This window comes from Lutra lutra, chromosome 11 (genome assembly GCF_902655055.1).
Source record: "Lutra lutra chromosome 11, mLutLut1.2, whole genome shotgun sequence".
In the NCBI taxonomy this organism is placed as follows: Eukaryota; Metazoa; Chordata; class Mammalia; order Carnivora; family Mustelidae; genus Lutra; species Lutra lutra.
The window spans coordinates 26,708,775-26,732,974 of record NC_062288.1 but is presented as its reverse complement, the minus strand read 5'-3'; the positions used below and the strand labels follow the sequence as shown (position 1 = coordinate 26,732,974).

Below are 24,200 nucleotides of genomic sequence, written 5' to 3'. Positions count from 1 at the left end.
CAAAAGGCTTTGCTTCAGACTGATTTGGAAGTCCAGAGAAACTGACAAGTAATAGAAAAGATACTGGCTTCCATCAGTTTGATACAGAACATAAAGTGACAAGAAAGTACAGGCTTCTTTTAAAAAATGTGAATAAGATTAATATCCAAGAAAAGACATTTTGCCAAGAATGGCAAAATCCATTTCAGTAAGCCATCCATGTTTGTATCAGAATGTTAATTGTGTGTTTAGGATTAAATAGAGTTTATTTCTTCTTAACAATTGCTTAATGTTGTCTGAGGAAACATAAGATTTAAAAAGTCTTGATCTGTTTGTTACCTCCCGATACTACATTTTCCTGAAAGGCCAATTGAAATTTTCTTTTTCGGAGTAAAAATGTGGTAGGCTTCTCAATAATTAAATCTTGTCACTCTTGCCTTCTGAGGAATCAGGGTGGTTGGCATTTGTGCATTCAGAGATGATACTGATTTAAATCATTGCTGAAAGTCAAAGGTGGTAAGTGCATTGCAGAAGAGAGCCTCACAGTGATGGTGAGAAGAGATTGTTTTGGCAATTTGAAGTGTTTTTATAATACATCTACGACTCCTGTGGTAGAACTTTATGGTCTTAGAAGCCCATGTAATCATCGAGCCTCGGTCTCCTGAGGCTCCGTAAGTGTAAAGCAGAACAGATCACCTCATCATTCTGAGGGAGGCAGAAGGGAAATTGCTGCTTCTCTGAGTACGCAGTGAGCATTAGTTACAGTGTTCTACATACAAGACATGCAGGCATTGTATCCCTGGGTACTTGATTTAAGTCAATAACTATTTTAAAAAGCAAAATTTATTTATTTTTTTTTTAAAGCAAAAATTTTTTTAAAAAGGCATTAGATGATGGGTTTTTATTGGTTTCAGTATCTTTATTTCCTCTCTCAATGGACTGTGAGGCATGAATAGATACGTGGAATTTGTATTCAGTGCATTTATTTTAATGCAGATGTGAAAATCAGATTTGAAAGGCACATTTTGTTTTTCATTAAATGAGAACTTTAGGGGTGTCTGGGTGGCTCAGTCAGTTAATGTCTGCCTTCAGCTCAGGTCATGATCCCAGGACCCTGAGATCCAGGCCTGGATCAGGCTCCTTGCTCAGCGGGGAGTCTGCTTCTGCTTCCTATGCTTGTGCTCGCTTGCTCTCTGTCTGACAGATAAATAAAATCTTTGGAAAAAAATGAAAACTTTAGACATAAAGCATTCTGCTCACTGGTTACTTTTTATGGGGAAAATGTTCTCGTTTATGAGAGGTCCACATTGTTTCCTTTTGGCAATCTCTCTTTGATCCGTAAAGCTTCTTCAGTACTTGAGGATATACAGTGCTTATTGGTGTCAATAATGAACTTCATCCAAATTAGTTCTTTGAGGAGTTACTGAAAGAGTGACTCCTCAACCTGATTCTTCCATGTGGCTTTCATAGCTACGCTATAGATTCAATTCTCTAAGTGTCTGTGAGATAACCCTTTTTAATGGGTATCTTCACAGGTACACCCTATTACGCTTAAAATTGAGTTCCTCACTGTTGTCCTAAATATCCTCCCTGCTCCAATGTTCATACCTTTGTTAATAGTGCTCTTCAGGCCCAAGCCAGAAAACCAGTTTTCTTTTTTTCCCCCTTTCCTATTGTCTGTCACTACAATCTGAAGATGATTTCTATTCTTCTTTCTTTTTAAAAAGATTTGCTTTTTTTAGAAGGAGACAGAGAGTTGGGGAGGGGTAGACACAGAAAGGGAGAATCTCAAGCTGACTCCCCAATGAGTGTGAAGCCTGATGCAGGACTTGATCTCACTACCCTGAGATTATGACTTGAGCCAAAATCAACAGTCGAATGTTCAACTAAGTCACACAGGCCTCCCTCTGCTCTCCATCTTTTGAATCTCTTTGCATTCTCCAGGTGTACCACTTTTTTTAAGTTCAGATCACTATTACTCCTCTCTAACCTGACTGTACTCGTTGTCTCTGTTCCCCATTCACATCTGTCTTCTCATCTATATTGTCTTCCTTCATAATAACTTCTGAGGGAGGGACACCTGGGTGGCTCAGTGGGTTAAGCCTCTGCCTTCAGCTCTGGTCATGATCTCAGGGTCTTGGGATCTAGCCCTGCATAGGACTCTCTGCTCAGCGAGGAGCCTGCTGCCCCCTCTGTCTCTGCCTGCCTCTCTGCCTGCTTGTGATCTCTCTCTCTGTCAAATAAATAAATAAAATCTTTAAAAACAAAACAAAAAACAAAACAAAAACTTCCGAGGGAGGTCTCAAGTGCAAATATGTTTCTTTTGCACATCAGCTTATATGTCTCTGTAATTCTCAGAATATTTATTTTGTTTTTAGTACTTGTGGATCATCATAGCTGTATGTCTCTAATCCTAGTCTGCCCCTGTTGTCCCACACACCCCCCAACTTCAATCATTTTGAAGAGCATCCAGCTCCCAGAATGCCCCTTTAAAAACAAATCAAGGGGCGCCTGGGTGGCTCAGTGGGTTAAGCCGCTGCCTTCGGCTCAGGTCATGATCCCAGGTCCTGGGTTCGAGCCCCACATCGGGCTTTCTGCTCAGCGGGGAGCCTGCTTCCTCCTCTCTCTCTGCCTGCCTCTCTGCCTACTTGTGATTTCTCTCTGTCAAATAAATAAATAAAATCTTAAAAAAAAAATAAAAACAAATCAAGCCACATCCAACAAAAATCCCTGTGCCCTGCATGGGGTGATCACTGAATCAACCCCCTCGCCTTCCTACCATGTCTCTAACTCCTCTTTAAAACTGTGTTTGCCACCTCCTCCAGGAACTCGGGAGTGACCACCACACCTTCCTCTGAATCTCTGAAAACATTTACTTAGCTTCATAGGTAGGTTTACTGTTACTAGAGTCTGGGATCCAAAAGCAGAATTTGATAAAAGCTGCTTTGATTTCTCTCTCTGTCTTCTCTATTAGATTTAGAGTAACTTGAGAAGAATTTTCACAATTTATTTGATTTTAATTCCAAGAGCCTCATCAAGGATTATGAATGTTTTTTGAATGATTGAGTACAGTGCTGGAATTAGACCTTCACCTTGCTAGGATTTCATTTATTATAGTAAAAGTGCCCACACCATTTTTAATCTATTCTACATTCTTTTGTGACACATGTTATCTGTTGGGATATTTTGGCATTGCAAGAAGACTGTTGTGAGTTCTTACCCTTGGAAAACTGTTCTAGATCATGAAGCCATTCTGTTGCTCTCTGAATTTCCCATTTGTCAGTATCGTTAGCGTCTATTATCTCCTTAGAAGGCTTTATATCCTATCAGTCGTTCCATGGTGCGTCCTTTGTCTTTCATGTCTCAGCTTAAAGTATTTCTTCAGAGAGAATATTCCTGACAGTCTAGTCTCACGTAGTCACCCAATCTCTGTGACCTCCCCAGTTTCAATTATTTAAACAACACTGAACAACTCTGATAGGTTATTATTTATTCAGATGTTTATTGTGTGTGGCTTCTACTAGGATGTTACAAGGCTTGACTGTGGGAATAACCCTGTAGTTCTGAAGAAAGAGCCTGCCCACCACTTACTTTTGTAATTATGTTATTTATATATCTGAGTATAGTTCACATACAGTGTTAGATTAGTTCCAGGGGTACAACACAGTGGTTTGGCAGGTTTATACATTGTTACGTTCCCCACAAGTGTACCTCCCATCCGTCCCCACACATCACTGCACTATTCTATCATTGACTGTATTCATTACGCTTTGGATTTTTTTTGGTAAGTTTTTTTTATTCCTGTGACTTACTCCATAACTGGAGGTCTATATCTTCCACTCCCTTCACCCAGTTTTGCCAGCCCCTATCCCCTTTGGCAACCATCAGGTTGTTATCTGGATATAGAAGTTTGAATCGGTTCTTGTTTATTAATATGTTATTTTATGATAAAATTTATGACTGAAATCATAATCAAATCTCAGTCTGACTTAGCATAATACCTTTTAGGAATATCCATGTTGTCTCGAATAGCAAGTTCCTATCCTTTTCTATGGGTGTGTAATTATGTATATAAAATACATACGTATATATGTGTATACCACATGTTCTTTATCTGTTTCTCTATTAATGGACACTTAGGTTCCTTTCATAGGTTGGCTATTATAAAGGATGCTACAGTAAACAAAGGAGTGCATGTGTCTTTTCAAATTATGTGTTGCCTTTTTTTTTTTTTTTTTTTTAGGTTAATATCCATAAGTGGGATTACTGGAGCATAGGGTATTTCTATTCATAATTTTTTAAGGAACGTCTCTACTGTTTTCTATAGCAGCTGTACCAGTTTGCATTCCTATCAACCATGGTTCCTTTTTCTCCACATCTTCACCAACACTTTTTTGTCTTTTTTTTTTTTTTAAACTTGAGCCATGTAAATAACGTTTTATGGGGACAAAATCACATCCATTCGTTAATATGTGGCTTCTGGCAGTTTTTTCTACAGTTTCAGTGTGAGTCATTGTGACAGAGACCATCTGGGCCATAGACCTAAAATTTTTTCCTATCTGGTCCTTCAAGAAAAGTATTTGCCAGCTCCTGCTCACAGGCTTAGATCAGTGCCTGGCTCAGTAAATGTTTGTTAGATGAGTGTACGATAGAAACTATGTGAGTAAGAAAGGAAGCACACAAATTGGGAGATACTTAATAGGGAGCTTCTTAGATATTTTTGTTGACCTCAAGGGCTTCCTAATAACTGGGCTATGGTGTGTATACACCAACTTCTTCAAAACCTGTATATTAAAAGGGATTGACCTATTACCGAACTTGAAGCCGAAGAGATGACCAGAGTGATGGGACTCCTCCAGTTCAGATGCTGACAGCACTCGCCTGTCACTTTGAATCGAAGGGAGGAGAAGGAATTCTTGGGTCATTTGTACCTGCTTAGAATGTAGCATAATGAAGGTTAAACTAAAAGTGTTTTACCCTTTACTGAAAATTACCTCTAACTTCGAAAGGTGATCTAACACATGAGACTACAGTTAATATATTTATTTGGTTTTTCATTTACTTAAAACTATTTGAGAAAAAAAATTTTTTTAAAGATTTTATTTATTTGATAGAGAGAGAGAGAGAGATCACAAGTAGGCAGAGAGGCAGGCAGAGAGAGAGAGAGAGGGGAGGAAGCAGGCTCCCTGTGGAGCAGAGAGCCCGTCGCGGAACTCGATCCCAAGACCCTGGGAGCATGACCTGAGCTGAAGGCAGAGGCTTTAACCCACTGAGCCACCCAGGTGCCCCTTAAAACTATTTTTGAGTAATTACTCATGTTAATCATTATTGTTCTTTGAATTCCTACTATGCATTAAATGTAGCATTCTTTGCATTTTCCTAACAACCCTGGATATCCTAGGTACTGTTCTCTCCATCTTCTACCCTAAAATCTAGAACCCTAATCCATTTGTTTAGTTTGCCCAGTGTTGTATAACTGTGTATTAAACACAGAATGGTCCTATCCCCTTACCTTTTCCACCATGTCCTAGGCATTGGAGGAAAAATAAATAACCTAGTGTCTACCCTAGTAGTGGACAGTGTAATAAGGAAGCATGCAAATGAACAAGGATGGTGAAATGTGGGAAGCATGTGATTGAGGTTTACAGAAGAAGCTGTAGGAGAGTGGGGAGGTTTATTGTCTCCTAAACGAGGGGCAGATGGGGTGGAAAAATCACAGAAGACCCCACAGAGAAGGTGATGCCGGCTGTCCTAAGAGTGAAGGGAGGAGGTTGACAAGTGGGCATGGTAGACTGAGTCCAAAGCCAGAAGACAGTATGTGCAGTGCTGTGGGAGGCAGGGGGCAGCACTGCCTGCTCTGAGGAAGGCACAGATCTCATTAGAGCTTGGGTTTATGGCACATGGAAAAGTAATGGAAGACCCAACTGGGAGGTTGGGAAGACAACCAGGTAAGACCAGTTTTTATGGAGACTAACTGAAGACTTAGAATTAGGGAGGGCATTTGCAGAGTAGAACACTATGGCAACAGTGGGAGGAATGGGTGAAAGGGAGGGGAAATTGGAAGCAGGGAGACTACCTGAAGCTTGTTGCCAAAGACCTAAGTGAATGTGGCCCTAGAGTAAGAGAAGATGAGTACATAGGGGCTCGCACACAGGACCTGGTCCTTTACCATCTTGTTACGTTTCACAGATCAAAAACCTTTTAGCCGTTTCTAATAGTTCGTGCAAATGATTTGTTTTGAGCAGGTGTTGAATCGTTTATATTTTAAAACTATGTCAAAATAACAAGAGCTTTTCCCCCTGTTTGATTTTGATAAATTTAAGATTTTGTGGAATATTGAGGTATGATTTATTAATTTATTACTGAACATCTGATTTATTAAAATAAAAAAATATTCATTATTAAGTTATTTGCTGAACAACACAGTAGCCAGGATTGATAAATACAAATTTCATATGTCAGTAACTGTAACATGTACTTTAAAATCTGAACAAATCATGCTCAGTGTGATGTAAGTATCCTGAAAGCTGAGAGTTGATGTATTTTGTAGATGTCTATTTGTATAAGTAGCAAAGTATGTCCTAAGGGTTCTGCTGGTGTGTATGCTGGATGCATAGGGACAAATCTCGATTTACGTGCAAGCAGAGATACAAGGATATTAACCTCATGTCTTAGAAACGATATTAGAAGGGCGCCTGGGTGGCTCAGTCGTTAAGCTTCTGCCTTTGGCTCAGCTCATGATCCCAGGGTCCTGGGATCGAGCCCCTGGGATCGAGAGAAGCAGGCAGGAATCCTGCTTCTCTTTTCTCCAACTCCCCCTGCTTGTGTTCCCTCTCTCCGTCTGTGTCAAATAAATAGATAAAATCTTTAAAAAAAAAGAAAAAAAAAGAAATGTTTGATTTTATTCACAAGTCTGTAACAATCTGGTTCAATATCTTAGATATGTTTTGTTTTCACTGTGAAATCCGTGCATGGTATTTCCACCAAACGATTGCTCTTCTTGTTCCCGGCCGGCTACCACATTCTATGTTTCTGTGCCTCTGCTCTTTCCACCTTAAAATCACCAGGTAACTCTTCGTTCTGAAACTGGTTGACACAAACCCCTGCGCACCAGGCAGCCCGTACCTCGCTGACAGCATCACCCTGTTCCCCAGGAGCCTTGTTATCCTTCTTCCTCAGCTGTGTCTTGTTAGTCAGCTCTAGTATTTTATGAGCCTTGTTAGTGAATTCAGTCTAGTTTTTCACGGAGACGCTGAATTGTCTATGCACTTAGGCAGTCTGCGAGCTAAGGCAAGGGGTTTCCCAGGTCTAATTTGGTCTGTAATTCTCAGCCCCAGTTTCTTCTCAGCTTTACCAGAACCGTGTGTTCAGAACTCCACGCACACGTGTGCATGACACACGTGACACACTTTCTCCCACCGGAATTTCAGTGTGTCTCTGCTGTATTCAGGGCCACGTTCACCAGCGTGGCTTGATTTCAGGAGCACTGGAAGTATCCCGTTGCCAAAAATTACCTCCTCCCCCAAATTACGTGGTACATTAAATGATATCCTTGTTTTTTCTTTCAGTTTGCATTCTCTTATAATGTCAGTGGTTTTGAACAGTTAACACACTTTTTTCTTCATGTAATGTAAAATGAGGTAGTGTTGGCCATTAATTGGGGGCCAAAGTGAAAGAAAATGTTCTTTGAGGAAAGGGGAGAACACAAGGTTTTAATTCCTTCTCCTAGCGTTTCAGCAGCTCTGTCAGAATTGTTCCATCAGGGTATTTTTATTTTTGTGGGGTTTTGAGATTTGAGAGAGCGAGAAAGAAAGGAGAGTGAGTGCACAAGTAATGGGAGGGGCAAAGGGAGAAGGAGAGCGAATCTCACGCAGAGTCCACGCTGGGGGAGAGCCCAACTCGGGGCTCGATCTAAGGACCCTGAAATCAGGATCTGAACTGAAATAAAAAATGAGCCACCTAGGTGCCCCCTTCAAGATATTTAAAAAAAAATTCTTTGTATGCTGGCAATTAAGAGGTAAATAAGATAATAATGGTAAGGACTGGAGATATTTCTTGTGCAGTTAGTAAGTCACAGGGTTCTAAGTTCATGTAATCTTGAACACGGCTCTGTGAAGCAGACGCTCTCAGTCCCATTGTGCAGGTGAGGAAAAGGAGGTTTGAGAGGGTCATTTTCCTAAGGTCAGTTAGTTCCTTCTGGCATCAAAGACCTGGGGTCTCTGGGTGGGAAGGCAGTCAGTGAGCATAGTCTTTGCTTACACTACATATATTCACAGAGTAAAGTCATAAATGTCAAGTATTTGAGGAAAGGATCCCACCAGGAAAATATTATATGTGTTTAAAAAAAAAACAAAAACCAAAAACAAAACCCTCGATCTGAGGTGTTTAAAATTTGGTCTTAATTGAATATTCTCATAGGGCTCCCAACTCCATTTGAGTGATCTCAGAGTTTATTTTTGGGGGGGAAATTCCCATATTTTATTTCACTTTTAAAAGTTTAAAGATGTTTAGGGCATTTTTAGGTATTTTCATTTGTTCAAAATTTAGCAGGCTCTGTGTTTACTGAAATAAAAAGACTAATATAGGTATTTAACTTTTTAAAAATAATTTTAATTACAAATAGTCAAATTTATGATAAAAATGACATTGGAATAGTATCATTGGGAGAAATTGGATCATCTTCAGGCAATTACTCCAAAATTGCTGGTTTATATTTACACATTATGTTTTCACATTTCAAATGACAATATTTCAGTCACATGATTCCAGTGAAGAATACCTCTCCATGTGAGAGCTTCTAAATAAAGCAGATGGAAGGGAAGTGGGTTCATTACAAAATAAATAGAATTACAGTCTCATTGCTGTATATAAAAGGAGAATTGCTGTTCAAGTAAAATAACTGACAGGACTAGAATAATACGCTGAGCCGTGGAAGGAATCTTTCATCTGTCTCGAACAGCTAAAGGAGGTACGTACCATACAGGTTTATAAGCAGCTGAGGAAAGGATTGTAATCATAGCCGTTGTTCATGGGTTGCATTTTAATTGTAAACTTGTTGGACGTTCACAGCCTGCAGATCATCTAGGGTCCTTACTGTATTTGAGGTCTCCCCCCCCCCCCCCCCCCGATGAAAACAGAAACACAAGGGGTTAAATAATTAAAGTAGCCTGTTGTACCAGTGATAAAGACTCTTGGCTACGGAAGTTACTTATTGTTTATTTGGTCTTGATGATACAAAAAACGGAAAAACTTAGAATGCCTGAAGGGTAAAACAAAGGTTTTTCTTGTTTCTTATACTTAAAATATTTCTCAAGCCAGAATCCGTACAAGCCTCCAAGAAGAATCTTACAAGTAATTACCATTTTATTGGAAGTGACATTAAAATCCTTCAATTAATAAACATGACATTAGATCCCAGTGTCTTCCATTTCCCTTGCATTATTCTTATTTTCTGTACTGACAAAGTGGATTTCTTCTGAGCTCCTTCTATGCATGCCATAATTTGCAGATTTCATTAAAGCAGAACAGCTGGGTTCTGGGCATTAGCCAGGTGCTCCGTCTATGGGAAACTAAAGAGAGGGAGCAAGGCCAGGAATCTCCGTAATACGGAGGTTAGAGAACTGACAAGGACAAGGGCCTTTTAATATTTGTACCAAATTCACTGTAGGAATACAGCTTATCTCCTCATCAGGGTCCACGTGTGCCTTTGGAGCCTTCTGTTCAGCCTTCCCCAGTGGGAGGTAGATTCTGGTGCCGGAGACGTGATTAGAGAGATGAGATTTGGTACTCCAATCTCCCTGTACCTTATTAATCTTTCATTTATACTGGGATTAGATGAGATTCCATTAGCCAAATCCACTGAAAAGATTCATTCATTTTAATATTTATGCACACTGTCTGGTCCTTAAAGTGGATTCTTTTTGTGTGTGTACTTAATTGGATCAGTGGATTTCTTGTTATTAACATTTTTCTTTTCAGAGATGATGAATAAAATTAGTGACATCTGGTTCAGCTCTGCTGTTAAATATAATTTTTAATAACTACCTTATATACTATAGGATAAAATGAACATTTGCTGTGAAGATAAAATCAGTTTAGTTTAGAATCACATAGTAAGCATTGACTCATTAAAAGAAAAAATAAAGCAAAACTGTAATATTCTGTGCATGTCCAAAAATGGGGTGGTAAAGGATATTTAATAATACTGAGAAGTGGCTTTGAAACTCTTACTTACTCAGGTGTGAGAATAGTGTCTTAGAATTTGAGACTAAAATGAAAATTTGTCCAAAACAAAGGATATGATAATGTGGCCCAAAGTATTAATTTGCTATCATGAAGTAGTGTTTTTAAATTATATTAACTTTCACTTTGAAGAAATTTTGTTTTCGCTTTGTGTTGACACTGTTCATTGAATAGATTATTTTTTTTTAAGATTTTATTTATTTAACAGAGACACAAGGAGAGAGGAAACACAAACAGGGGGTGTGGAGGAGGGAGAAGCAGGCTTCCCACTGGGCAGGGAACCCAATGTGGGGCTCGATCCCAGGACCCCAGGATTGTGACCTGAGCCGAAGGCAGACACTTAACCCCTGAGCCACCATGCGCCTGGACAATATTGCTTTTTAAAAAGTGCATTAATGTCCTGTGTTTATAGTTGTACTTAAGCAAGATTCCCCAACTTGGCATTGTTGACTGAGCTGGTAATTGTCTGTGGTGGGGTCCTCCTGTGCACGGCAAGATGGTCAGAGCATCCCTGGTCTCTCCCCACTAGATTCTAGTAGGCCCTTGCAGATCTTGACAATCACAATGTCTCTAGGCATTGCTGACTATTCCTCGGGGAGAAATAGTGGTCTCAATTGAAAAGCAGTGTGCTACAAAAGTACAGTTATTTTTTTTCATATTTAAAGTTCTAAATAATCAGATAATCTAAATAAACAGTTCTAAATAATCATTTTACATATAAAATGAAAGCTTAGAAATTGGTTGCTCATAAACAGTACAATTTTAGAATCGGACACAATTGAATGCTGTCTCTAAAGCTCTGTTTTTTGTTTTGTCAAATTGAAAGTCTTTCCTAGGTTTTATTTTTGTCATAATAAAAAAGGAGATACTATTAGTATCTCAAAGTGCCATTCTACAAGTTAAATGGCATAATGTACTTCCTGCCACAGTATGTGGTTAATTAAATATCACTGACTTTATCAGTGGCTATAGTTTAAATAACCTACACCAATGTTACCTAAATGCAAGGCTATAATAGAGTAGTATTATTGGTTAAATGGAAATAGTGTATTAAACATTTTGACCAGTTCTCCTGTTTTTTACTTATGTAACTGTAACATATTTAGCATGGTTAAACAAAAGTAATTTTAGTATCTATTTTGTTTCATGGCTTTAATATCTATAGGTCTTACCTAAGGCTGATCAAAACTGTCTTATATTTTAGAAAATGCATTTTTGATGTAGACTTACCAAAGTTATTTTATATTTTGAATAAATCCTACTACGTTTTTTCTTTATTTTTACTAGCTTCTATCTGTTTCATTTGAAAGATTTAGTTGACATTTATGGGCATTACAAATAATCTTAAGGTTTTTCAAATAGTCATATGCTTTGGAAGCATGATGAAGCCTTGAACCTTGACTACATCAAGAAAATGTCTTCACGGGGCGCCTGGGTGGCTCAGTGGGTTAAGCCGCTGCCTTCGGCTCAGGTCATGATCCCAGGTCCTGGGTTCAAGCCCCACATCGGGCTGTCTGCTCAGTGGGGAGCCTGCTTCCTCCTCTCTCTCTGCCTGCCTCTCTGCCTACTTGTGATTTCTCTCTGTCAAATAAAAAAAAAATTGTATTTAATTGACCTTAAAAAATTTAAAGCATACTATAACATTAAAAAAAAAAAAAGAAAGAAAATGTCTTCACATTTAAATGGGAGCAGTAGTGCAACACTCTTTGGGTTGAAATTTGTGGAGGAAAATGGGATTCAGAACTTGTCAATGATTTTATAATCCATGTCATAAGTCTGATGTAGTTTTAAGTCCTGTATCTTAGAAGAATTAGCAGGAAATGTAAGGCACTTTTGTCCTGTTATAAATTAGATTTTTCTTTGTTCCCTTGAGAAGCCAGATTGAACAATAGAATATTCTGAAAGAGAATTGCTGAACACCAAGGCCATGCTTTTGAAAACTAACTATAGGAAGAATAGAGATGGATGCTTGGCCTTCTGAATCAATTAACAGTGAAATCCTGTCATACCATTCAGAATAGAGGCCCGAGTCAAGGTTGACTTTTCCAGCATTCATGGCTTCTAACAGGCTTAGCCTTGCATATTTATAAGACTTTTTTTTTTTCCCCCCAGAATAAAACATTCTTACAAAGATAAAAATCTCCATTTCTTAAAAGTGGTCGTAAAATAAGGACTAACTTTACTCTTCATGCAGCCATAAGACACTTAGTTAAGTTCATTAGTAATTGGCACTAGGTTCAGGGCTAGATCACTGTAGACCAGTTTGTCTTCCACAGTGGGGGAAAAAAATGTAGGCCACTCGTGTGCTTGTAGGATTTGTTCAACCAAGAAATTCAAAGTTGTTGTAAATGGAGAATGTTAGAAGGTTGCAGGGAGCAGTGAGAAAAAGGGCATGAGTGAATGTAGCATATGTTAAATAATGCAATACACACACAATGTGTAATTGAAAATGTGAAATAAGATATTTTAAATATTGTTAAACCTATAGAAAAGTAGCAGAGCTGTTATCTGTGTTCTTAAGTATATCTGACTAAAAGCATGAAATTCTGTTTGGGGCCAAGAAATATTGCAGAGTTTCTAAAAAAAAATAATTTATTTTGAAATAACTATATGAAATATTTTTTGGCTACCAATTTATATCATAATTTCTGCAATTAGATGGAATACTTTGCATTTTGGTTTCTTTGTGTAGACATTCAAATAAAGATTGTGACTTACAGAAAATAATTGCTTTCAAAATTCTTGGTAATATACAATGACAAAGGCAAACAAAGTATGTTGAATTTTAGTGAGTCAGGATGCCACAATTACTCATTGAGTGTTGAGTCTTTATCAGAAAGAACAATATATTTTCATATTCCTATTGAACAGTAATATTTGTTGAAAATAATTTTCTGAGGTATTTGGGGCTTGTTTTATTATTTTTTTCATCATAAAAAGATTATGTTTTATATCTTGTAAGTACTATGGTCTTAGGAAAGAGGAAGAGACTGAAAATACTGGTTGAGGACAGAAAGGCACAGCCCAACCGCATAAACACTTGGTAATACAAAACAAACAAAAAATCTAACAGTAACTTTTAACTTTTTTAAGGCACCAGGCTTTCTACACAGTTGTGCCAGAAGAATTATTTAAAAACATCTTCCTAAGTAAAGTCTACTTACGAATTTAGATAAGAGAGAGAAAGAAAGAAAAAAAAGTGTAGGTAATTATAATGGAACTAGCAGGGCAAGAGAATAGATTCAGGAAATGACATAAACTTCATTTCAGCAGGGCCAATAATCTGCATTAGTTTCAATCTTCTATCATCTGCAGATTACCCAGTCATTTCAGTCTTGTGCAGCCTGAGTTATGCTAATGGCATAGAAATGGAGAGAGATGAGACACCAAATGATTCTGGAAAAGCTATTTAATTTTATAAGGTTAAGCAGATAAAAGTTTGTTCACTTTAGGGACCTAGTTTAAGAAACTAAAATAAGATAGATGTATTAGTGAAATGTAATACATAGAGTGGATCAGGAAAATACAGCCAAATAGCCAAGAGGGGTCTAAAATTCATTCATACTTTCCGGTTGGCTTTGATGCTTTACATTTGTTTTTAATACATTTTTAACTTGTTCAGTATAATTTGAGAAATAATTAATTAATTAATTTATTTATTTATTTGACAGACAGAGATCACAAGCAGAGAGACAGGCAGAGAGAGAGGAGGAAGCAGGCTCCCTGCTGAGCAGAGAGCCCGATGTGGGGCTCGATCCCAGGACCCTGAGATCATGACCTGAGCCGAAGGCAGCGGCTTAACCCACTGAGCCACCCAGGCACCCCGAGAAAAAATTAATTTCTAATGAAGCAATTTATGTTACTTTGTAGTTTTGGTGTTTTCAGGTACTGGAACAGTAGGATTGTTCTCTCTAAACGTCTCTCTCAAGTTCTCTGAAGAAAGACTGGAGCTAATTTTGCACTCCCGCAACAGATTCTTTGATTTTGATTTCTTGCTTCAGATGTTCAAGTAAAGATAATGAGTAACAGAATAACGATGGCACTAAGAAAATCTTGATAAGTAGACGAGGGCAAATGGAAGCATCTGTAGCCCTAATCTGGGATTAAGCCTTGCACATCTGACAGAGATACAGTTCCCTTTCTCTCATTTGAATGGAACTTAAAATCCATTCAGGCGCCTATTACTGTAGATTCTTTAAGTCCCTGGCTCATTCGCAGATGAACAAGTTTTGAGAAAAACATTTTGATACCTACTTCATTAATGTCTTATCTGCAAAGGAATTTTCAGATACATAAACTGCAAAGTTTAAGACCCATCACCATAATAAGAATATTCTGGGGCGCCTGGGTGGCTCAGTTAAGCATCTGCCTTCAGCTCAGGTCACGATTCCAGGGTCCTAGGATGGAGTCCAGCCTCCCGTTCCCTGCTCAGCAGGGAGTCTGCTTCTCCCACTCCCCCCTGCTTGTGTTCCCTCTCTTGCTATCTCTGTGTCAAATAAATAAATAAAATCTTAAAAAAAAATTCAGAGCTTGACTCCCCCTCCCCCCACCCCCAGTACCTAAAGTATAATTAACAATCAGCATATCAAAGCCTGATACTTGGTAGTTGTTATCAAATAAAACTAAGAAAACAATCAGCAGCCTTGAAAACAAATAAAACTTTATTAAAAATAATTAGATACCAGTTGTTGCTTGATGTGAATTAAAGAGTGAAGGAAATTAAAGAGATAGCTAGAGTAGATTGGTGACTAATAAAGTGTATCTGAATCATAAATAAACATGATTATTCAGTAGAATATTACTGTAAAATTCATGACTGTTCAAAGAAAAGTACAATGTTCCTCTTTTTCTGTGATGTTTTGTATATAACTATAAATATTCATGAATAGTATTAGTTCAGGTTATCCATGTGAATATGAATTTTTATATAATGGGTCACTTAATGTTCATTGGATCATGCTTTTGAATATAAATTCACTAGAATCTCAGACACACCGTGGATCTCACCCAGCTCATGAATATTCACACGCACAACTGATCTTTCTGCCAGTAATCACATCCATAAAGATGGAAATCTTGTTAGTTCTCAATAATGAGAAATGCATTTGGATGCCGGTCCCAGGACAATTTCACAATACCCTTGTTTTCTTTTTTTTTTTTTTTTTTGTAAATGATAAGCTTAAAAGTATAAACACATATGCTGTGCATCTTTCTTGTTAGAAATTCTTTTGTTTCTTTGACCTTTACAGAATATTGGGTGTGATTTAACCTTGACTGCATTTGCCTCCTTCATTTGCTGTGGTCCCAGAAAATAGAAATTAAGCAGTTTCTCCAGTCCTTATCCCACACACATTTCCACTGTTTAGGCTTGACCGTAGATTCTCAAGTGCACAGCGGTCCAGTCTCCTGATCTGCTGGGGGCATGGTACATATATTCCACATAAAGGGGGGAGAAAGATGTGAGATGATGTATGTCATCCTTTTGTGTAAAGGGAAAATAATATTCTAAGCTAAGTAAATGTTCACTGTGTTAAAAAATAAGATGCTCTAATCACGGAGCCCCATAACGATACACTAAACCCCACCTTATGGTAGCTTCTCTTTCATTATAATGGATGGCAAATGTTTTTAGTACCTATCCAAGTTCAGTTAGTAGTTGTAAGTAAGAATCAAAATCCGTGGCCTGGCCTTTAGTAGCCTCATTCTCTAATATTTAATTGAACTAACCAGAGAAAAAGAATCATTGCTCACAAAGGTAGTAGTAAAGGGGCACCTGGGTGGTTCAGTGGGTTAAGCCTCTGCCTTCAGCTCAGGTCATGATCTCAGGTCCTGGGATCGAGTCCCGCATCGGGCTCTCTGCTGGTCAGGGAGCCTGCTTCCCCCCTTCTCTCTCTCTGCCTGCCTCTCTGCCTACTTGTGATCTCTCTCATCAAATAAATAAATAAAATCTTTTTTAAAAAAAGTAATAGTAAAGCATCAGCTACTTTGGATTTCTAGCATTGGTATTGTCTAGCTTCTGAATGATTTTCTTTATCAAGATGTATACATTTGTTGTTGTGTAAACACAGTTAACAGACTGTGTTAAATGGCAAACATCTTTTTTTTTTTTTTCATTCCCATAAGGACCAAATTATGTTAGAGTGTTACAGAGAATCATCAGTAGTTGAGGGAAGTGTGACCATTAAACTCTGTCCTGATGCCCTCAGTAGGTTTCTTCTTCAGAGCTGAGCTGCTTCAAGGGGAGGTATGCGTCCCCCCACCCCTGCTCAACCGACAGAGCTGCTGTTGCCTATTCTGTGTATCACAGTGGTTCTCCACAGGGGGCGGTTTTGTTTGTATTCGGACTATGTCAGGGAAACAGGGTGCTTATCACAGCTGGTGGGGGTGGGTGGGTGGGGGTGGTTACTGACATCTAATGGGTAGAGGCCATAGGCACTGCTAAACAATCCACAAAGCACAGAATAGCTCCCACAACAAAGAGTTACCCAGCCCAGATGGTCACCATGGCTTCCGTCATAAAAAAATTTGTCTGGAGAAATAATTCCTAGTCTAAACCTGTTGACAAGCATAGCGTTAGGGCACTTTTAGAGATAAGCTGATGAAAAGCTGTAACATTATTTGGCAAATAAATGATGGATTCAAATAGTAATAATAAATTTGAATTTTTCCTTTTTTCTTTTTTTTTTTTTTTCATCAGCAACGATTGTGTTAAATGAACTCAACTGGACAAGTGCCTTAGATGAAGTTTTCAAAAAAAATCGAGAGGAAGATCCTTCATTGCTGTGGCAGGTGTTTGGCAGTGCCACGGGCCTTGCCCGGTATTACCCAGGTAAGTGCTCAATGACTCAGTAGGTATCCAATAAAATGTAAGTACCAGACTTAATATTTCTTTATTTCTAATATCTGTTAGCTTCTCCCATATTGTGAGAAAAAGATATCACGCTACTTTGATGAGGAAAGTGTATTCTTCCTTACATGGTTCTGAATCTACCCAAATCACTTTAAACCACGAGGCCTCAGGCGCAGCTGCCGCTCTTGGTGTCTGGAGTCCGGCCAGGCTGCAGTGGTGCCGTGAGCAGGTGTCTGTGTACTTGGGACAGGAGGTTATCATGAATCTTAAAACAATTCTGAGACGAGGGTCCATCTGCTCAGCACGGACAACGTGTTGAATCGCAGTGGAGAATGGAATAGAATTTTTAGAAGCTCCCTGAAATATTTCTCTAGATTTCAAGTCAGTGTTGTTTTATCTGAAGAGTGTTGATGCTTTGCTTTAATCCGTGAATGGGGATTTGTTCAAATGAGTATGATGAGAAATAAAATGAAAATTCAAAGAAAATAGAGCTCGTGTAAGTACCCGGTTGGATTACTTCTGAGGGCATCTTCGTGATGATGTGTATTCAGAGAAGATCAGTGTATTTTACACATTAAAATGAATGAACCCTTTTGTAATATCCTTTATTCTCACAAAGGAGTGTAAGGAGAAATAAATCATGAACAAAAAAGAAAAGTATATGATGTGTATAGATCCCAAGAACCTGTTGAAAAGACTAAGTGAAATGTCTGCTGGTATTTCTAAATTCACCTTTTAGAGCAGGCTGACAAGCACAAATGCTTTTTGCTTGATCTTTATGGGATGTTAGGTAATTTGGCTTTAAACAATTGTGATATATAGAAGAATTTTTTGTGAGACTGAAGTTTTCTAAGTATTTTTAACAAGTAGAGTTATTCAAAATAAAAAGACACACCAGTGAAAATGGAGAGAAATAGGCATTAGCTAATCTGTAGCTTTGTATGGCAGTAACATTAAATAGACAATTATGTGGCCCTCCTCAGACTGAATAGCACTCAGATTAGGTAGACATTCTGCATGGATGTGAACGCCAGATGGTAAGATCAGTGACAGGTCTTTTGTAGAAACCCAGTGGGCTAGTCAAGACCTACTTTATTTTTCATTGTTGAAAAAAATCACGAGTTAATAAAATAATGTTAGTATCTATGTAATACGTAATTGAATCCCACATCAAACTCTCTGCTCATGGGGTCCCTGCTTCTCCCTCTCCCTGCTCTGCCTACTTGTTCTCTCTCTTTCTCTCTCTGTCAAATAAATAAATAGGTAAATTCTTTTAAAAAATAATAAACCTTAAAGTTATTTAGGTTTTTATGTAGTTTATAAAGTTTATAATTTTATAAAGTTATTTAGGTATTTATATCAGGTCTTACAAAAACATTTCTAATTGTCATTTTGAGACATAGTAATTAGACGCTTGGTGACCTATTCAGTAATACACAGATATAAGAATACATCTGTCAATAACTTATAGCATTATATAGCTGTAAAATCTTCTAAAATATATTGCCTCATTACTAATTCCATTTATGAGAAATTGATGGAAAGGTAGAAAAAGAAGAGAGAAAATTGGTGTAACAATGAAAAACCAAGAGCCCAGTACCAAAGGGAAATTAATGATGCTGAGAAAAACAACAGAGACAAAGATTCTAAGAGAAATAGGAAGGGGGAACAGAGGGAAGATTGCATTAAGAAGAAAGGAGAGAGAAAACATGGGGTCAAAAGGAGGAAGGAAAGATAGGTTGAGTTATGAGCATTTTTTAAAGATGGTTCTTTTTACAAATAACAGTTAACTTTTAGCCTTATTAATTATCTTCTATATTCTTTTAAAGGCTAATCAAAGGTAATAGCTTTGATTTTTCTTTCTTAACCCTCTTCATATATTTTTAAATTTGTTGACATTTGTCCACTTTATTTTGGAAAAGATTTTTGAGTGTTTAATTTAGCTGAATCCTTATGATACCTCCATAATATTAGCCGTGGAAGCAACCCTCAGCCTGTCGCAATACTTAATTTTTCAACAAAGGTGTGCCAGAAAGTTGGTTCCCTGGGGACCGATGGCTTGAATTCATTTACCTGTTAGAGGAGGTCATTTAAAATGGCTGTCTTGACTACTATGATATACACTTGATGTAATTGAAACTTTGGTGATCTTTTCCTAAGTTCTTTTTATTTCATTTTGTTTCTGACTACCTTTTGACATACAAAAGCCGTACGTGATAGGTATAACTTGATGAGTTGGGAGATAAGTATACACCCCTGATACCATTGCTGCAGTCAGTATTGTAAACCTATCTATCATCTCTAGAAATTTCTTCCCACCATCTTGTTTATTATTCTATTTTTTTGTGATAAGAGGGCTAGCAATTATTTAGATATGTAATATAGTAATTTTAACTATAGGTATTATGTTAAATAGAAGATCTCTAGGATTTATTTCTCCTGCATCATTAAAACTTCGTATCCTCTGAGTAGTACCTCCCCATTTCCCACATGCCCCAGCCCCAGGCAACAATCATTCTACCCCACTTCTGTGACTTTGCTCTTTCAGATTCCTCATGGAAGTGGTATCATGTAGTATTTTTCTTTCTTTGTTTGGCTTACTTCCCTTAGTGTGATATTCTCTGGGTTCATACATGTTGTCACAAATGGCAGAATTTCCTCCCCCACCCTTTTTTTGTTTTTTGTTTAAAACCTGAATGAATTTTTTTTTTTATTACCAATATAATAGAACCAAGTCTCTTTATCAAAGACATTAAGATAAAATTAAAATTTGGAACTAAGCCACCATATTTGTGTTGATGCTGACAGGCTTTTAATACATCCAACACTTTTTTCAAGTTTAAAGACTTAATTTTTTTTTTTTAAGATTTTATTTATTTATTTGACAGAGAGAGATCACAAGTAGATGGAGAGGCAGGCAGAGAGAGAGAGAGAGGGAAGCAGGCTCCCTGCTGAGCAGAGAGCCCGATGCGGGACTCGATCCCAGGACCCTGAGATCATGACCTGAGCCGAAGGCAGCGGCTTAAACCACTGAGCCACCCAGGCGCCCAAGACTTATTTTTTTTTTTTTAAAGTGAAGTCATTTTTAAAAATTACTCAGGAAGTCATACTTTTCTCCTCTGATCTTACCATTTTGATACAGGTCAGGATAAGGTAGAGTGTCTCATCCCTAATAAGTATCTGTTAAAGTAAAGGTCAAAAATAGCCTTTAATATTGTTAATTATCTTACTATGAATGGAAATAGAATATATGTTACTTTTACATAATTGGATTTTTATATAATAAGATTTATACCTCAGGCTTAGATCTCCCTAGTAGCTGTGAGAAACTGGTTGGATTTTCTAAATTTGCTCAGCCTTGATCATCAAATCTGGAAAATAAAACAAGACAAGAAAACACACCAACTTCTCAGTTTATTCCCTGAAAGTTGTTACCAATGAGATAATAAACTGTAAAGTACTTTGGAAATAGAAAACAGTAGGCATTTTTACAAGAGTGAGTATCAATTAGAATAATTTTGCCTAAATTCATTTTTGTCTTCATGTGAGAAATCGAACATAATTGAGATTAGAGTCAGTTGACAGGGAAACTGAAATAGCCATCTGTTTATAACCCCTTCCACAATTCTAAGCAGTAATATCTACCAGTTAATACCACATGGTGGAGGTGGTCCAGAGATGAAGGTTTTAGCCTCTGACCTTGGTTAAGACACTTCTCAATGAGGGTTCCAGGTAAAATAAAAGTTGCTCAGTTAAGTGTGAATTTCACACAGACAGCAAAGAATTTTTTAATATAGTTATGCAATATTTGGGAAATATACTAAAAATATCCAATCTTTATCAATATTCAGATTTAACTTGGTGTCTTATATTTCTTTTAGCTAGATCTATCAACTGTATCTGTCACGCTCTGAGTTTCTGCATTTGTAATACAGGAAAATCAGCTTCCACATTATGTCATAGAATTCTTGTGGGGATCAAACAGAATTTATTATATTAATCGAAGTGTAGAGATTTTATATTTGAAAAAATTCTGTTGGGGCACCTGGGTGGCTCAGTGGATTAAAGCCTCTGCCTTCAGCTCAGGTCATGGTCTCAGGGTTCTGGGATTGAGCCCCGCATCGGACTCTCTGCTTGGCAGGGAGCCTGCTTCCTCCTCTCTCTCAGCCTGCCTTTCTGCCTACTTGTGATCTCTGTCAAATAAATAAATAAAACCTTTAAAAAAAAATTCTGTCAACTATCTTTTAAAAATTTTTTGCCACATGGGTGCCTGGGTGGCTCAATTGGTTAAGTGTCTGCTTTTGGTTCAGGTCATGATCCCAGGGTCCTGGCTGTGTGATAATGGAAAGGACAGCATATTGGGTGAAGAAGAGGTCTTGATGCATGTGAAAAGTTCTATCAGCAGATTTGCTTACTTTGCCTAAGTCATGTTATGTCATGTTATACCTGTGAGCCTATTTCATCACAAGTTAATTTGGGATGATGGAAGATGATTTGCAGTACAGACAGTAACATTACCTACTTAAATGTTGAGGCTTCAGTATTTGCGAAGTCCATGGTCTTTGTTGTGGGACAAGAAGTCCTAGGACTAGCTTCATGGCATAGCCGAAGCCAGAGCCCATGTCTAGAGCCATCTTCATTGAGTATGTGCTAACTGGAAAATCACTTTAATTTATGAGTGCCTTCCTTTGAAAGCTCTTAAATGATTTGGATAAATGAACTTTAAAGCTATTAAACTGCTTTCAAGAGCTGTCAACTTTGTGAATTTTTACCCATCGTTAATTATTCTAATTATTAATTATTCTAATTATTATCCTAATTATTCATTTACCTATTAATATCTCCTGCAAGTGTTTTAATTCCTGCTGTAATTGGGATTGTAATTAGGAATTAGTGGCTCACTGAAATGCCGATGGAAGCAGTACTTACTCTTTTTTTCAGATAATTAGTTGTATTTGCAGAATAAAAAACCAAAAATCGACTTCATTTTCATATGACATTTTCTTAATGTCTTATTAAGCACTTGTTCTTTCTCTGCCCTCCTTCATTTGTTCATTACTTGTTGAGTTAGTGTTAAATATACCTCTGGGAGACAATTCTTTGTTGTTATATCTGCTAAGATTTGCTAGAATAAAATGCAAAAGAACCTGTGTGCAAAGTGTATGAAGTGACATATTTTTTCCTTATGGATGGTGAATTGGTCTTGAGTTGTTTAGTACTTTTTGGAAAAGAGCTCAGAAGTACTTGAAATATCAATCAGCAGATGACAGCTTAATCCAAAGAATACTTTTGTCCCCCTTCTTGGTTATTTATGAAGGCAGCATTTGTGATCGATTTCTAGCCACTTTGAAGAAAATGGGATAGTGTCTTGATATTTATGGTATGTATAGAAGTACTTGATATTTATGGTATGTATAGAAGTACTTGATATTTATGGTATGTATAGAAGTACTTGATATTTATGGTATGTATAGAAGAGCCTTGATATTTATGGTATGTATAGAAGTAATGTTTCCGGTGATCAGCTCTCTTTTTTAAAAAATGCCATTTTCTTTTTTACTTTGCCATTCGTGAATGGATGCAAGTTTTAACTATAAATGTATTGTATTTGCAGATCGCTGTATAAACAAACTTGAGATGGAAGTGATTACACTATCGTGTTTTTATGCTAGTAATTCTTAAAATCCAGTATACTGGTTAGGAATACTACTAATTACAAAAATGATTTGATTTCAACACTATGGAAGTTAGTTTCTCCCTTAAGTCAGCATATCCATCATTGTGTAGACAGGAGCTGATAGGGATGCTACCCAAAGAAGGGGTCCACGGCCTGTTTGATTTCTGTCATCTGAGTGTGACCTCTGCCTTAGGCCCACCACTGTTACTTGTGTTCTTTCTTAAGGGACAAAGAATGGTATTCTCCCTCCTATTGAGGGTACTTGTTGGACGTCACATAAAACCTTTCCTGTTGTGGGATGTTGGCCAGAATTTAGTGGCCTCATGGGCCCAGTTACCTTCAAGGTGGTCATTATGCAGCTGACGAAGCAGAAGCTCTACTAGGTGAGAAGGAGAGGAGAGATACTCAAGGACAAAAACACCTCTGACATGGTTACTCTGTGCACATTTGTCTTTTATTTTTTATATTTTAAAGCTTTTAAAGAGATTTTACTTATTAGAGAGAGAGAGAGAGAGAAAGATCAAGTGCATAGAGGCAGAGGGAGAAGCAGACTCCCCGCCAAGCAGGGCTCGATCCAAGGACCCTGAGACCATGAGCTTGAGCTGAAGGCAGATGCTTAACCTACTGAGCCACTTAGGTGCCCCCACATGAGTGTTTTAAAAGACCAAATTTTTCCTATCTGCCTAATATTTTAATCTAATTAGGGAGTCATCCTTTATATATCTTGAAATTTAGATTACCATACAGATCATTAAATGATTAAATGTCAGATAAATTAGACCGGCTGTAACAATAGATTTGCTATAGGAGTTTTGAAAGAGGCAAAGTGATTAGAGACCAGAGTTATGGGCTTGGTTTATGAACTATGGATTGAAAAATCAAGTTGAAGGAAAATTAGAAGGAAGAAAGGCACCAAGTGAGAACCGGAGATGAGCACATACTGTGAGAGGCTCGTAAGCCCAGTTAATCTAAGAGTTTGTTACAGAAGTGTGCTATCAGATCAAAACTTCGATTAACGGCATATTACGTGGTTTCTAATGTCAGAATTGTTTGGGATTAAATGTGTAGGAAAATACCACCGACATTCTGAGCCATGGAATAGAGTAGCTAAAACAGTGTATATTCTCATGGGAAGGAGAAACACCAAGAGAACCTTGACCAGAAGGTACACTATTGTAACGATCAGATGTGGGATGTTAAAGATGTGAACAGGGACCAAACGGGAATCAATTTTTCAAATTTTTAAAAAGATTTTATTTATTCATTTGCGAGACAGAAAGAGAGAGAATGAGTGATGGGGAGGGGCAGAGGGAGAGAAAAAAGCATATTCCCTCTGAGCAGGAAGCCTGACATGCGGCTTGATACCAGGACCCGGAGATCATGATCTGAGCCAAAGGCTGATACTTAACTAACTGAACCCCTACCCCAGGTACCTCCCAAATAGGAATTTAA

At 37.7% G+C, this 24,200-nt stretch overlaps 1 protein-coding gene across 9 annotated transcripts in view; it reads left to right on the top strand.

Annotated features, from left to right (window-relative positions):
* Positions 1-24,200, top strand: part of CACNA2D1 (calcium voltage-gated channel auxiliary subunit alpha2delta 1) — a 506,784-nt gene that overhangs the window by 351,722 nt on the left and 130,862 nt on the right. For all 9 annotated transcript variants that reach the window (XR_007121393.1, XM_047694238.1, XM_047694237.1 and 6 more), the window contains exon 7: positions 16,919-17,050. Coding sequence is in view for 8 of the 9 variants with exons in the window: in XM_047694238.1 (XP_047550194.1) it covers positions 16,919-17,050 (132 nt within the window). In the remaining variant the exon portion in view is untranslated. The remainder of the gene's footprint in view (positions 1-16,918; positions 17,051-24,200) is intronic.